The 15,242-nt window shown below is 36.8% G+C and overlaps 1 protein-coding gene and 1 pseudogene across 2 annotated transcripts in view; both read left to right on the top strand.

Annotated features, from left to right (window-relative positions):
- GTF2E2 (general transcription factor IIE subunit 2) overlaps positions 1 to 15,242 on the top strand; it is an 89,573-nt gene that overhangs the window by 16,745 nt on the left and 57,586 nt on the right. For both annotated transcript variants that reach the window (XM_052661349.1, XM_052661350.1), the window contains exon 3: positions 6,308 to 6,399. In XM_052661349.1, the coding sequence (XP_052517309.1) occupies positions 6,308 to 6,399 (92 nt within the window). The remainder of the gene's footprint in view (positions 1 to 6,307; positions 6,400 to 15,242) is intronic.
- LOC128068232 (60S ribosomal protein L12-like) lies at positions 12,443 to 12,990 on the top strand (annotated as a pseudogene).

Here is a 15,242-nt window from a genome sequence, read left to right as displayed (position 1 = left end):
GTCCACCTAGCCCTCTCCAGCACACATAAAAGTATTCGTTAGGCCTTTCAGGTTGTGATGCAGGTTGTGTTAAGGCCTTTCAGGTTGTGATTCCTTTATAAAATTTGGAAATTTCTTTTGAAATTTCTAAATCTGACATTAGAACTGACTGCAGGGAGAATCATGGCAGGGGAGGGAGGAAAGAGTAGAGTCAGGCAGTTTCCACATTTTACCTCTCAGATTTAACCTATCCTAATAATTAATTTAAACTTCTGTTTTTCATGACTGATTTCAGAAACATTATTCTAGCAATTTTAAATTAAAAAGTGTCATTTATAATCTTATCTCCCTAACATATCAAACTTTTAATTTTTTTTTTTCTCCTAGAAATTGGCTGTGTAAAATGTGTAAGTCATACCTGGTTGAAATTATACTGAATTTACTCCTTTGTATTTTAATTTATTATGAGTAAGTCTTTTAAAATTGGTGGTGACTTTTTAAGACTGGGGAGAAATTATAGAGACTTAATAATTAAGTTATTTTTTCAAAATGAAGTTTTAGAATGATCAGAAAGTTGGCTTAAGGAACTTTGTATTCTATTTATTTTTGAGGTACAAGTGAACTGCTTAAAAATTTTTCAGGTCCCCTTCTCCCCTTAAAAAAGAAAAAAAGAGCGCGAGGGAGGGAAAGAGATGGAATGGGAGAGACAAGGAGAGGAGAGAAGGGGGCAGAGAGACACACACACACTGCATTCACTTACTTGAGGCTGACTTGTACCTGTCGTTGAACTGTTCTTCTGGTTACATTAATACAGTATAGTCACACAATCGAATGTTATGCGTGAATGCGCGACTGTAGTGACCCGGAAAGATCTTAGGATATGTTGTTAACTGAACAAAGTGCAGGACAGCATGTGGAGGAAAAAGGGAAATAATATGTATTTTTAGTTACTTGTATCTGCACAGGAATCTTGGGGATATACAGAAATTAATAACAATGGTTACTTGTGGGGTTGGTTGGAGAGTAGAGTCAGGTGATAGGAATGTGTGTGAAACTTGTCAAGGTGTACCTTGTTATAATACTTTGGTTTTCGAACCATTTGAATGTAGTTATTCAAAGCCAAAAGTACTCCTTGCCTTTGGCTTTTAATAGTTTATTGTGTTTAGATTATTTCTAAAATAGAATTAGTGCATCGTGACTTTGACTAGACTGTGTACTTTATCCACATGCAAACATGCTTATAATAATTATGCTTGGAATGGTGACTATGGATAGACGTATGTGCCACCTCCAAGGGTGCTTGTAAGTTTTTTGTTGTGGGTATATAAGCAGTTTTCAGAGTATATACATAGCAGGTTAATGTTGTGAATGATGACAGTTTGCCATTTGTGAATGTGTTGATTAACTGATGAGCAGCTCAGAACATTCACCCTTTAGTTAGCTTCAAAGGGCATAACCTGGAAAAAGTAAACCCTGTAATCTAGATTTATTTTCCACCTTACATGTAATGTGGTTTATTCTTTCATAATACACTAGAACTCGAATAATTTTGTGTGTTTAGGTTAAAATCTAAATTTTTGATGAATTAGACGTAATTAGATATGTATGTAGAGGGGCTTCCCAGGTGGTAATAGTGGTAAAGAACTGCCAATACAGGAGACATAAGAGACACGGATTTGATACCTGGGTTGGGAAAATCCCCTGGAGGAGGGCATAGCAGTCCACTTTTCGGTATTCTTGCCGGGAAAATCTCATGGACAGAGGAGCCTGGTGAGCTACAGTCCATAGGGTCGCATGGAGTCAGAGACGACTGAAGCGACTTAGCATGCACACGGATATGTAGAAAGTCATTTACCAATAGGATTCTCTTGTATTATGATACTGTTTTTGAAATTAAAATGTTAATTTATATGAAGCAAATGCTGTAAACATGCCTTAGAGAAAGTGAGAGAAAACAGTCAAAGGTGGGAACAGTCTGTTACACATATATACACAATTATATAGATAATTTTTAGTTTTTTAAAAATATAAATTCCCTTCACCTAATTCCTCCCATTTTAAGGCCCTAGTGAAATATTTGTGGGTATAGGACTTGGAACTGTTCTGGAGCCCTTGAATTGCCAGATCGAAATAAAGTTATGCTTTTGTTCTATTTATGGAAAAAGCCCTTGAATTGAATTTTCTGGTGCCTTTAAAAGCATATCCCTTTGAAATATGATCAATTAATCATAATAGCTTTTACATATAGAGTAGCTCACCCAACTCTGGAACTGTAGGCCATGTATCTAGTTAGCTGGGGGAAATGGCAATGAGCCTCCATCTGTATAACTATAGACCGTTACCAGTAAGATGTAGGCTGATAATAGCGTTAAGACAGTTTGGGAGGTAGGAGTTTCTGTCTGAAATTTGAGTTATGAGTTAACTGTTCTATTTGACAGTTATTTTTATTTGATCTGAGACTGTTTTTGAGCTCTCTTACTTTGGGTAGCAAGCAAGAATATTTCCTAAGCAATTAACCACATTGTACTAAGTCTGGAGAAATCTGCTTTCAGCAACCTTTGGGCTTTGTAGGGGATACTTTTCTCATGCTGGCAGAACACTGATTATTATAGAAGGAACAGAAATTATGAAAAAAAAAAAAAAACACCTTTAAAATAGATTTACCAGCAAAGAAAAGGGCAGAAAGGTCAGTATAGGTAATATTTTAGAACTCTAGCATTTACTAAATAGTTACATTTTCATGCTTGAATATTTCAAATTCATATAAGATTTGAAATTTGGTCAGCAAGTTGATAGTAATTCTTAGTAGACATGAATGATGACTCTGAGCTATGAAACTAATCTTATTACCTCAAAAGGTACCCTCCTCCCTCCCTTAACCAATTCTTCTTAGGACATATTTTCATTTTAAAATGTAGTTTACCAAAAAAGACTTACTGTTTATTTATTTTTGAAGATTAGTTTAAGAATACAACATTATATTGAAATACTGTGAAAAATACATATTTCTGTGGCATCTAAAAATGAAACATTAAGTAGATTTTTAATAATAGCATGACTTGTATGTTACAGTAATAAAGACTAAAATTTGTAGAAAATTATTTTAATTAAAATGTATGAAAATATAAAGCTCTGTCTCTGAAAATCATCTCATTTCTTACAGTATAATGTAGCCTAGTAATGGTACTTTTGTGGTCTTTTTATTTTTATATAAAAATCACAGTGTGATCATTGGCCTTCTCTGCATGTACACTTAAAAACAATTTTGAATATAGTCATACTTTCTAAAATATAATAAACTTTAATATAAGTGCTTTAAATTTGTATGTATAATCAGAAAGCTTTAGTCCTGGATTTGCTTTTAGTCTAGATTCTTCTTTAAGAAAAATCCTTTGTTAAGACAGAGCAAACTGCTGAAATGAAATAGCTCAGAGAAAATGAAATTTGCAAGTAATCTCTTAATATCAAATGCATATGGCTTACTCTAAGGTCTGGATATAGATCAGGTTCATAGAAAATATCATGAATTTTCCATTAAGGCACAGATGGTAAGCGTGCTTGTCAAATAGCAAAGGCGGTCCTCATATTTTCATAATAAAATCCTACCAGACAATGAAAAGAATAGAGGTTTTTTGGTCTTCAGCAGGAACAAAGCTTTCTGCCTGGGTTTTATGGTAAAATATTTACATTGTATCATAAGACCATGTATTATTAAATGAAAAGATCTCAGGAACCTACCTCTCGTCTGAAGGGCTGCCGTTGAAGAGATGGTTTCGTCTGTTTGTAATGCAGTCTGGTGCACAGCTAGGATGGAGCTGCGCCTCTATTGGCTGAACCACAGGGCAGCTGACAGTTTCCTCTATGTTCATTTGCAGTGAGTCCTGCCACCCTGAATAAATCATTCATAAACTTGAATAGAGCTGACTGGGTTCTCAACTGTCCCCCCCTCTTTAGGCCTAATTTTTTTTTGTTTTTAAGCTAAATTTCTGCATAGGAATTTGTGAGTTAGTAACAAATTGATGATTCCTTATTGTTTAGCTGTAGAATTTCTGATCCTTCAGTGATTATTTAAGTGCTCAGGCTAGAAGCTAATCTCGAGAGAGGCAGTAACCTGGGAAACCAGCAGTCCAGGTTCTCCAGCGTGGTGTTTCCTCCACGAATTGTGCATAGACTCTCATAAATGATATTCTCTTTTCTCTTCTTTCAACTTGCCATTTATATGAATCTGACTCTCTGGAAGTGATTATTTCCATGTGGTTTGCTTTAGATGAAATTCTGAGGGAGAAGAGAAAGAAAAAGAGGTTTTTATCTCTACTAATTGGGAGAGGGTTAACTTTGGTAGGTACAAAAAAACCATTTGTGAAAGGTAAATTGCAAAAGAACCCTCAGTTGGATGTTTAGAGATAGAATGATGTTTCTATTATGGTTTATTAGAGTTGTGGTCTAAGTGTTAACAGTCAAGGCTTTTATCTGTGAGAGTGGCTATTGGAACAGCAGCCGACTGGGTTAGTGCTTGCTATGCAGACTGACTTTTTAAAATTTTGAGTAAGTCACATTTGTTTCTAAGACCAGTAAAGGAGTATGTGGAAATAATCTTATTACGTTCATTTGTTCAGTCAACTAATATTTATTGTTTACTACTCCTGGCATTGCGGTTAAACACTGGAGACCTTATGGTAAACAAAACTGTATATGCTTCATGATTGACCATTTGCATGGTGCATATCCTCAGCATATTGTCCTTAGCTGTTATTCATAGTCTTCCCAGTTGTTTATTTAGTATTGTAGGATGAATGTACTACTTTAATAAGAATTCACTAAATATGTGTTTATGAATTCCTGTATTCTGAAAAAATATCCAGTTGGAAATGGAATAATTTTGTTAAATGCTAACTAATGATTCTTACACCAGGCACATCACAGTTGACCACTGGATTGGAATCTTGAGTCTGCCACTTATTAGTCTGTTTTCTTACTTTTAAAATGAGACAGTGAAAACCTCTTAAATAGGATTTCTGGGAGGGATTAAATGAGAAAACATTTTAGCATGATTCTTGGCAATAGTCAGTGTTCAGTGAAGGTTAGTTACTTCACTGTTTGTTATGAGTGTCCTGAACACCTTGGGAAAATGAGCTACATAGGAAGTGTATCATAACTGAAATAGCAAATGAGAAGGCACACCTGTAAGGCATTCTTAATGTTATTTCAGAAAACATAAAGTAGACTTTAATGTGTCAATTAAGTTTCATTAAAGTTGTAGCAGTTACTAAAGGAATATTGCATATGAGGTTTCATTTTAGTCTAAAAAAATCATATTCAATAAAGCCTTTTCACTAACTAATCTCAGAGGAATATTATGCTGCCTTCTAGAAGCTATTCTTTTGGATCTCTGACAGTTGTTCCATTTGACTTGCGGTTATTCTAATGCATTCTTTTGTTTAAATTATTATTACCAAACTGGTGCCAGAAATTGACTCTCCCCGCTTTTATTTAACCTCTTCCATTGTGGATCAGCCACATGGGAACTTTATAGCATGTGATCTGATTCCTTGCTAATAGAATGTGTACTTCTGAAATGTCTTCCTAGTATTTACAGTGAATTTTTCACTCTTGCTACCTATGACCTGTAGAACGCATTTGTGATGCAGTGGTAGCATTTGGATTTCTGCCTGTAAATATGCAACAGAATGGTATATGTTGTGAACCAAATGATCTATGTAAATTGCTCCTTGTATCATGCTGTCATCATTTTAAAGTCTTCATGTTTATACAGTGGTACTGCTTACATTTTTTTATTCCAATATATTTCTGAAGTTGATTTTAAAGTAGTTATGGGATCACTTTTTATTAATTCCCATTGATCAATACCTATTTGTTTTATGTTGATAAGCAGAAATTGATGTACTTGGTGATAAATTGAACTTTTTATCCCTTAGAAGTAGTCTGCCCACTTCTCATGGTTTTAAGGTTGTTAGAAAAGCACTATGGATCAGATTGTGATTTGTATTGTCCTCTTGTTTAAAAAACTTTACTTTTAATTTTGGAGGAAATCTAGTCAGGCTTAAGGAAGGAGTGAGATAAAGGTGCTTATAAAAGAAATATATTTTAATGCTTTTGAAGGATTTGTACTTTGTTTCCATTCTCAGAAAATAGTTACTACACATGCAAAGATTTTGAATTTGTCACCAAAATTTCATAGGGTGGAGTTTTCTAGATAGAAAAACTCAATAAATATTTTACCAGATTTAAAATCATCTTAGCTGCTTAAAAGTAGATAATCACATCTAATATGAAAATGTTGTAATTGTTTTTTGAACTTTATTTTCAGATCATAGCAATGGATCATTTAATTTGAAAGCTCTGTCAGGAAGCTCTGGATATAAGTTTGGCGTTCTGGCTAAGATTGTGAATTACATGAAGGTAAGTACTTTTCTCAACTAACAAAAATTCTTTTGGTTTTGGGCAGAAGAAGGGAATTGGAATTTTCAGAAGTAAATTTGTATATACATGTCAAAATTTATCAAATTGTATGTTTCAATATGTGGTTTATTGTATGCCTATTATACCTCAGCAAAACTGTAAAAAAATATTTAATGCTTCAAGGTTTTTACGTTATAGCAAGTTAGCTTTGCAGTGAGTCATCTATTTTATTTACATTGCAGAGCAGTAGTTGAAGTACACAGTGTGAGCCCACCATTTCACTTAATAAAATTGTGCTCAGGCAGTAGAGATAGCCACCTCTTAATTAGTCAATACCTGTTGGCAAAACCAATGAAAAAATGTGAATGATTTACAGGATCTTACTTCCATTGATGGTGAGAAGTAAAAAACACAACATAGTTCAGGGAGATGGTAGTAGTGGCTTTTCTACATCCTGGAGGGTGAAAATCAAGATTTACTTTAGAAAAGCTTTGACTTCAAAAGAATTAAAATTTAATGTTTGATGGGAGATTTAGTATTTTTTGAAGTAGATTTTGAAGTTTTGATGATACAACATTTGGCTTTACTAAAAATTCTGAACCCTAACTTAGTGTATCAAAGTGAAATTTCATTTAGCTAAAATGGTTAAGTGATTTCAGATTTAATCTCTTTGTCTGCCAAACTCATTTTCTGTTTAGTTACTACTTGCACCCCTTGAAAAAAAGTCATGGAAAATACTACTGATATATCTGTTGTTATTTCGTGTTTTAGCTGTTTGTTCCTTAGTATATAAATCAGATTTATGTGAAGGCTTTTCTTTTGTAATTTAAGAGAACTTGATATCTGTCTGGCTATATCTGAAATCTGTGGTTTGTATTTGATTTTTGGTAGAAATCTGTAATTTCCCATTATTGAGTAATATATGCTCATATTTAGGCATTCATCTTTCATTCCATCCATCCATTCCCCCACATGGTAAACACTTATTAAAACCTACTGTATCCTGTTAGGGGCAGCAGAGAATAAGATGGTTACATAGCATTACCAGCTCTGTGAACATGAATTTGAGCAAACTCCAGGAGATACTGGAGGACAGAGAAGCCTGGTGTGCTGCAGTCCATGAGGTTGCAGAGTTGCACATGACTTTGCAGCTGGACAATACTATATGCTAATTATGGCACGAATAGTATGAACACCCAGACGGATGTATGCCCTTGAGGCTATCAGCCTTTTGAGGGAGACTGACATTTAAGTCTCATGTTTTTGGTATTTTGCTAAAAGTTTTCATTTTATAGCTTTGTTAATCTAGAACAGCGATCTTAAAATTTTTACTCAAATGTTCCCTGAAACAGTTTTGAAAAACTGTGTGTTCCTTTGCACGTATTTAAATTGATAAGTGTAATTTTTCAGCAGAATTTTTGTTTAAATGAAATATAGTCGACCCACTCCAGTATTCTTGCCTGATAGAAAGAGTCAGACACGACTAAGTGACTAACTTTTCACTTTCACAATTTGTATTAGTTTCAGGTGTATGACAAAGTGATTCAGATGGGTTTCCCATTCTAGGGTACTGTAAGATACTGAATAAAGTCCCCTGTGCTATACAGAAGGTCCTTGTTGTTTATCTGTTTTATATATAATAGTGTGTATCTGTTGACCCCAAACTCCTGTTACTCCCTGCCCACCTCCCCACTACCCACTGTGTTCCCCTTTGGCAACCATAAGTTTGTTTTCTATGTCTCAGTCTATTTCTGTTTTAACAAAAGTATACATAGTGGCACAGAATGAAATTACTGGCGTATTTTAAATAAAATATAGCACTCTTAAATTTATCTTAGGGAATCTAAATGCCATTTTTTAAAATATAAAAACAAACTTCAGTGGTTGGAAATTTTAATTATTTTTCCTTTCAGCTTGTATGGTAGTTCTGTTACTCCTGGCAAATTCTATGCAAGTTTTACATATTGTCGTGCTCAGGAATCTTCTGTTGGTCATCTGTCTAACTCCTTTGTCATGGCACTATGTATATGCAGTAAGGGATGTTTTCCCTATGACCGTAAGACTTACATATTTTCTGGTTTGAGTTATAATTATTCTTACCACGTAGTTGCTTGGAATAACATAAATACATAAAAATTTTGATTAAAATGCACTTTGTATGTAATAATTATACAACAGAAATCCATTTTTAATGAAATAAATGGAGCTGTCTTTCTCCAGTGGTTCTTGTATCTGGAGATAATATTTATTAATAGAATGAAATCAGGTTTAACATCAATTTCTGGTCTTATTTTGAGATTTTGTAGTGCTGAAAAATAAAAATGTTGATATAAATATGTTCATTCCAATAGAAATTTTGTGGTAGAAAACCTTCCAAATTGTGTGCCAAAAATCACACGGTGACTTATCAAGCATTTCTCAGTTGACAGTTCTATTAATATTAGGTGCTCCTTCAGTTTTGTTGAATGCAGAAGAATGGGAATCACCTAATTAGCCAAAGAATTTGTTACCTTGTCTTCAACCATTTTTTCAGTTCTACGATGTATGTCAAAAAAGTTTTACTAAGACTTCAGTAAAATAAGTGATTATATCAGTTTCCTCCTCTTCTCTGTTTAGGCACTTTTGTTAATCTCATATATTCAGAAGCAGTTGAAAAATAAAAATATTAGTTTCAACAGTTTTGCCAATGCAATTTTTAATGAAATATTTTTATGTTTATAAATATACCTTTGCCAAAGCTGTCATGTTAAGGTTTAGCATAGTCAATTTATGGAAATTTTTTCTCGGTTAACAAAACTAGTTTCCACTGTCAGGCCAACTGTATATATCAAACTTATTTTTTATCACTAAATATCTTTTACTGTTGTTTTGTTCAGTTGCTCAGTCACCCAACACTTTGTGACCCCATGGGCTGTAGCACGCCAGGCTTACCTGTCCTTGACTGTCTCCCAGAGTTTACTCAAACTCATATCCATTGAGTCAGTGATGCCATCCAAGGATTTCATCCTCTGTCATCCCCTTCTCCTCTTGACTTTCTCTTCACTAGCATCAGGGTTTCTCCAATGAGTCGGCTGTTTGCATCAGGTGGCCAAAGTATTGGAGCTTCAGCTCCAGCATTTGCCCTTCTAATGAATATTTGGTGTTGATTTCCTTTAGAATTGACTGGTTTGATCTTGCCATCCAAGGAACTCTGAAGAGTCTTCTCCTGTGCCACAGTTTGAAAGCATTGGTTCTTTGGTGCTCAGCCTTCTTTATGGTCCAACTCTCATATCTCTACATGCCTACTGGAAAACCCATAGCTTCGACAACTTTGACTCTGTGTACCTTTGTCGACAAATCACTGTGGACAAGGACTGCAGCCATGAAATTAAATGCACCTTTAATCCATTGTCTAGGTTTGTCATAGCTTTTTTCCAAGGAGCAAGCGTCTTTTAATTTCATGGCTGCAGTCACCATCTGCAGTGATTTTGAAGCCTAAGAAAATAAAGGCTGTCACTATTTCCATTTTTCCCCCATCTGTTGGCCATGAAGTGATGGGACTGGATGCTATGATCTTACTTTTTTGAATGTTGAGTTTTAAGCCAGGTTTTTCACTCTCTTCTTTCACCTTCATCAAGAGGCCCTTTAGTTCCTCTTCACTTCCGGCCATAAGGATGGTGTCGTCTGCTTATCTGAGGTTATTGATATTTCTCCCAGCAATCTTGATTCCAGCTTGTGCTCCATCCAGCCCAGCATTTTGCATGATGTACACAGCATATAAGTTAAATAAACAGGGTGACAATATACAGCCTTGACATGCTCCTTTCCCAATTTGGAATCAGTCTGTTCCATGTCTGGTTCTAGCTGTTGTTTCTTGACCTGCATACAGATTTCTCAGGAGGCAGGTCAGGTGGTCTGGTATTCCCATCTCTTGAAGAATTTTCCACAGTTTGTTGTATCCACACAGACAAATGCTTTAGCATAGTTAATGAAGCAGAAGTAGATGTTTTTCTGGAACTCTTGCTTTTTCTGTGATCCAGCAGATGCTGGCAATTTGATCTCTGGTTCTTCTGCCTTTTCTAAATCTAGCTTATATATCTGGAAGTTCTTAGTTCACGTACTGTTGAAGTCTAGCTTGGACAGTTTTGAACATTACTTTGCTAGCATGTGAAATGAACACAATTGTGTGATAGTTTGAACATTCTTTAGCATTGCTCTTCTTTGGAATTGGAATTAAAACTGACCTTTTCCAGTTCTGTGGCCACTGCTTTTCAAATTTGCTGGCATATTGAGTGCAGTAGTTTAACAGCACCATCTTTTAGGATTTGAAATAGCTCAGCTGGAATTCCATCACCTCCAGTAGCTTTGTTCATAGCAATGCTTCCTAAGGTCCACTTGACTTCACATTCCAGGATGTCTGGCTCCAGGTGAGTGACCACACCTTTGCGGTTATCCGGGTTATTAAGTCCTTTTTTGTACCGTTCTTCTGTGTATTCTTCCTATCTTAATATCTTTTGCTTCTGTTCGGTCCATACCATTTCTGTCCTTTATTGTGCCCATCTTTGCGTGAAATGTTCCCTTGGTATCTCTGATTTTCTTGAAGAGATCTCTAGTTTTTCCTATTCTATTGTTTTCCTCTATTTCTTTGCATTGATTGCTGAGGAAGGCTTTCTTATCTCTCCTTGCTATTCTTCGGAATTCTGGATTCGAATGGGTATAATAACTTTCCTTTTCTCCTTTGCCTTTGACTTCTGTTCATTTTTCAGCTGTTTGTAAGGACTCCTCAGACAACCTGCCTTTTGGCCTTTCTTTTTATTGGTGATGGTTTTGATCACTGCCTGCTGTACAATGTCACAGACCTCAGTCCATAGTTCTTCAGGTACTCTATCAGATCTAATCCCTTGAATCTATTTGTCATTTCCATTGTATAATCGTAAGGGATTTGATTTAGTACATATCTGAATGGCTAGTGGTTTTCCCTACTTTCTTCAATTTGAGCCTGAATTTTGCAATGAGGAGCTGATGATCTCAGCCACAGTCAACTCCAGGTATTGTTTTTACTGACTGTATAGAGCTTCTCCATCTTTGACTGTAAAGAACATAATCAGTCGGATTTTGGTACTGACCATTTGGTGATGTCCATGTGTAGAGTCATCTCTTGGGTTTTTGCAAAAGGGTGTTTGCTCTGACCAACTTGTTCTCTTGACAAAATTCTCTTAGTCTTTGCCCTGCTTCATTTTGTACTCTGAGGCCAAACTTACCTGTTATCCAGGTATCTCTTGACTTCCTACTTTTGCTTTCCAGTTCCCTATCATGCAAAGGACATCTTTTTTTTTTTTTGGTGTCAGTTCCAGAAGGTCTTGTAGGTCTTCATGGAATCATTCAACTTCATTTTCTTTGGCATTAGTGGTTGGGGCATAGACTTGGATTACTGTGATATTGAATGGTTTGCCTTGAAACGAAATCATGCTGTCGGTTTTGAGATTGCATCCAAATACTGCATTTCAGACCCTTTCATTGACTATGAGGGCTACACCATTTCTTCTGAGGGATTCTTGCCCAAGTAGTAGGTATAATGGCCATCTAAATTAAATTCACCCATCCCCATCCATTTTAGTTCATTGATTCCTATAATGTCCATGTTCACTCTTGCCATCTCCTGTTTGACCACAACCAAACCTTGGATATGGACTTAACATTGATTTACCTTGATTCATGGACCTAACATTCCAGTTTCCTATGCAATGTTGTTCTTTATTGTATCAGAGTTTACTTTAACCACCAGACACATCCACAACTGTGTGTCATTTCCGCTTTGGCTCAGCCTCTTCATTCTTTCTGGAGCTATTTCTCTGTTCTTCTCCAGTAGCATATTGGTCACCTACTGACGTGGGGGGGTTTCATCTTTCAGTGTCACAGCTTTTTCCCTTTTCATACAGTTCATGGGGTTCTCAAGGCAAGAATACTTAAGTGATTTGCCATTCCCCTCTCCAGCGAACCACGTTTTGTCAGAATCCTCCACCATGCCTTTCGGCTTTTGGCTCGGAGGAGGCAAAGGTGTAACTTTCTTCCGTCGTCCTGAATCCGGGTTCATCCGACACCAGCCGCCTCCACCATGCCGCCTAAGTTCAACCCCAACGAGATCAAAGTCGTATTCCTGAGGTGTACCAGTGGGGAAGTCGGTGCCACGTCTGCCCTGGCCCCCAAGATCGGCCCTCTGGGTCTGTCTCCAAAAAAGGTCGGTGATGACATTGCCAAGGCAACTGGTGATTGGAAGGGTCTGAGGATTACAGTGAAACTGACCATTCAGACAGATAAGCCCAGATTGAGGTGGTACCTTCTGCTTCTGCCCTGATCATCAAAGCCCTCAAGGAACCACCAAGGGACAGAAAGAAGCAGAAAAACATTAAGCACAGTGGAAACATCACTTTTGATGAGATCGTCAACATTGCCCGGCAGATGCGGCATCGGTCTCTAGCTAGAGAACTTTCTGGAACCATTAAAGAGATCCTGGGGACTGCCCAGTCTGTGGGCTGCAATGTTGATGGCCACCACCCTCATGACATCATAGATGATATCAACAGTGGCACAGTGGAGTGCCCCGCTAGTTAAGAACTGCAAAGGAAAAAGAAAAATAAAGGATCATTTGACAACCAAAAAAAAAAAAAAAAGAATTCTCCACCATGACCTGTCCATTTTGGGTGGCCCTATACAGCATGGCTTATAGTTTCATTAAGTTACACAAAGCTGTAATCCATGTGATCAGGTTGGCTAGTTTTCTGTGATTATGGTTTTTATTCTGTCTCCCCTCTAATGGATGAGGATAAGAGGCTTGTGCAAGTTTCCTGATGGAAGGGACTGACTGACTCTGGGGATAACTGGGTTTTGCTCTGGTGGACAAAGCCTTGGTCAGTATATCCTTAATTCAGTTTTCTGCTGATGGGTGGGGCTGTATATCCTCTCTTTAGTTTGGTCTGAGGCCTAATTATGGTAGGGGTAATGGCAGTATTGGCAACCTCTGACCTCTTCCAAAAAGACTTATGCCAGTAAGTCAGTGTCCCTGACCCCACGGCAGGCCACTGTCAACCCATGCCTCCTCCAGAGACTCCCAAACACTCACAGCCAAGTCTAGCTCAGTCTCTTGTGGGGACATTGCTCCTTTCTCCTGGGTCCTGGTGGGCACACCGTTATGTTTGTGCCCACCAAGAGTCTCTGTTTCCCTAGCCCTGTGCAAGTTCTGTATCAAGTTCTGCTGACCATCAAAGTCAGATTCCCTGGAGATTCTCAGTCCCTTTGTTGGGTCCCCAGGTTGGGAAGTCTGTTGTGGGACCTAGAACTTTTGCAGCAGTGCAAGAACTTTTTTGGTATACTTGTTCTGCAGTTTGTGTATCGCCTTCTTGGCGGCTCTATATTTATAGGGACTAATGGTGACATCCTCCAAGAGGACTTATGCCACACTTCACACCTCCCAGGACTGCTGCTGTCAGAGCCCCTGTCCCCATGGCAGGCCACTGCTGACCCATGCCTCCGCAGGAGACTCTGAAATGATCACAGGCAGGTCTGGCTCAGTCTCTTGTTGGGGTCACTGCTTCTTTCCCTGGTTCTGGTGTGGACAAGGTTTTGTTTGTAACCTCCAAGCATCTCTGGCGGGTATGAGGTATTTGATTTTAAATGTGATTGTGTCCCTCCTGCCATCTTGCTGTGGCTTCTTCTTTGCCCTTGGACATAGTGTATCTTTGTTTGGTGGGTTACAACATTCTCCTCTTGAAGATTGTGCAGGAGCTAGTTGAGATTTTGGTGTTCTCACAGGAAAAGAAGAGTGCCATCTTCTAAGGTCTAATGCTCTTATGATCTTTTACTATTAAGTTTGAATAAACAGATTAATATTTTAAGTAATAATCACTGAGAAATATAGTATGGAATGAATACTAACAGTTTCTGCTAAGGTAGTTGAGTTTAAAATTACATGCATAAGAAGAATGAATTTGTTCATTTTTATAATAATTAAAAAAATATGTGGTTTGCTATCATGTTACATTGCATTGTTAAAAATGAAATAATCAAATGTTTATGAAGCAAGGGTGTGTTAAATCATGTTACTCTTTTTCTAAATGTGTGTATTTGTATCTTCTAATCTCTAATATCAGCCTTTAGTTATAAATAAAGGGGACTGGTTCAGAAATAACTGTAAATTTTAGTTTGGGGTGATTAATGAAGGAGAAGGTACTTTTGCTGAAAACGAATTGGTTTTGTAACTAGCAATGACTTATTTTTTCAATAGGAGGTAGAAATATTAAATATTAAAAAGATGTAATGAGAATTGACTAATTAGAATAAAAATTTTATGGTATAGTTTGATTGAGTAGGTTTTAACTACCACATTGAATAATGCACACTCAAGCTAAAACAGTTCATAGCTGGTTTTTGTCTGTACATTTTATGTAGCGTAATTTAAACATTTTGGTAGTCCCAGAAAATATTTGTTATATTTAAAAGAATCAACCTCCTTTACTGATTTTTCTCCAGTTGTTCAAATGTGCCTTTCCTTCAAGCTAATAAATGTTCAAGGAATGGATTTTGAGAATTACTGAAGAGATTACTTATCTGAAAATACTTGACAAAAGTTTACTTTTATCATTAGAGGTTTCTTATCAATGGTTCCTTTCCTTGGAGATTCTCCCCTGAAAGCAATGTGTTGTTGGACAGTATGGCATGAACATGGGGTGTGAGGAGATGGAAGAGACAGAATTATTGAAAGGTTTGGCTCTCAATTGCCCACAAACTGCAATTCATCAGAATTCAGAATTTAGAATGTCCTAGCAAGTCAAGCTGGTTTTAGGAAAGGCAGAGGAACCAGAGATCAA

This window comes from Budorcas taxicolor, chromosome 24 (assembly GCF_023091745.1).
Source record: "Budorcas taxicolor isolate Tak-1 chromosome 24, Takin1.1, whole genome shotgun sequence".
NCBI lineage: Eukaryota > Metazoa > Chordata > Mammalia > Artiodactyla > Bovidae > Budorcas > Budorcas taxicolor.
The sequence above is the reverse complement of the archived record's forward strand: the minus strand, read 5'-3'. Positions and strand labels throughout refer to the sequence as shown.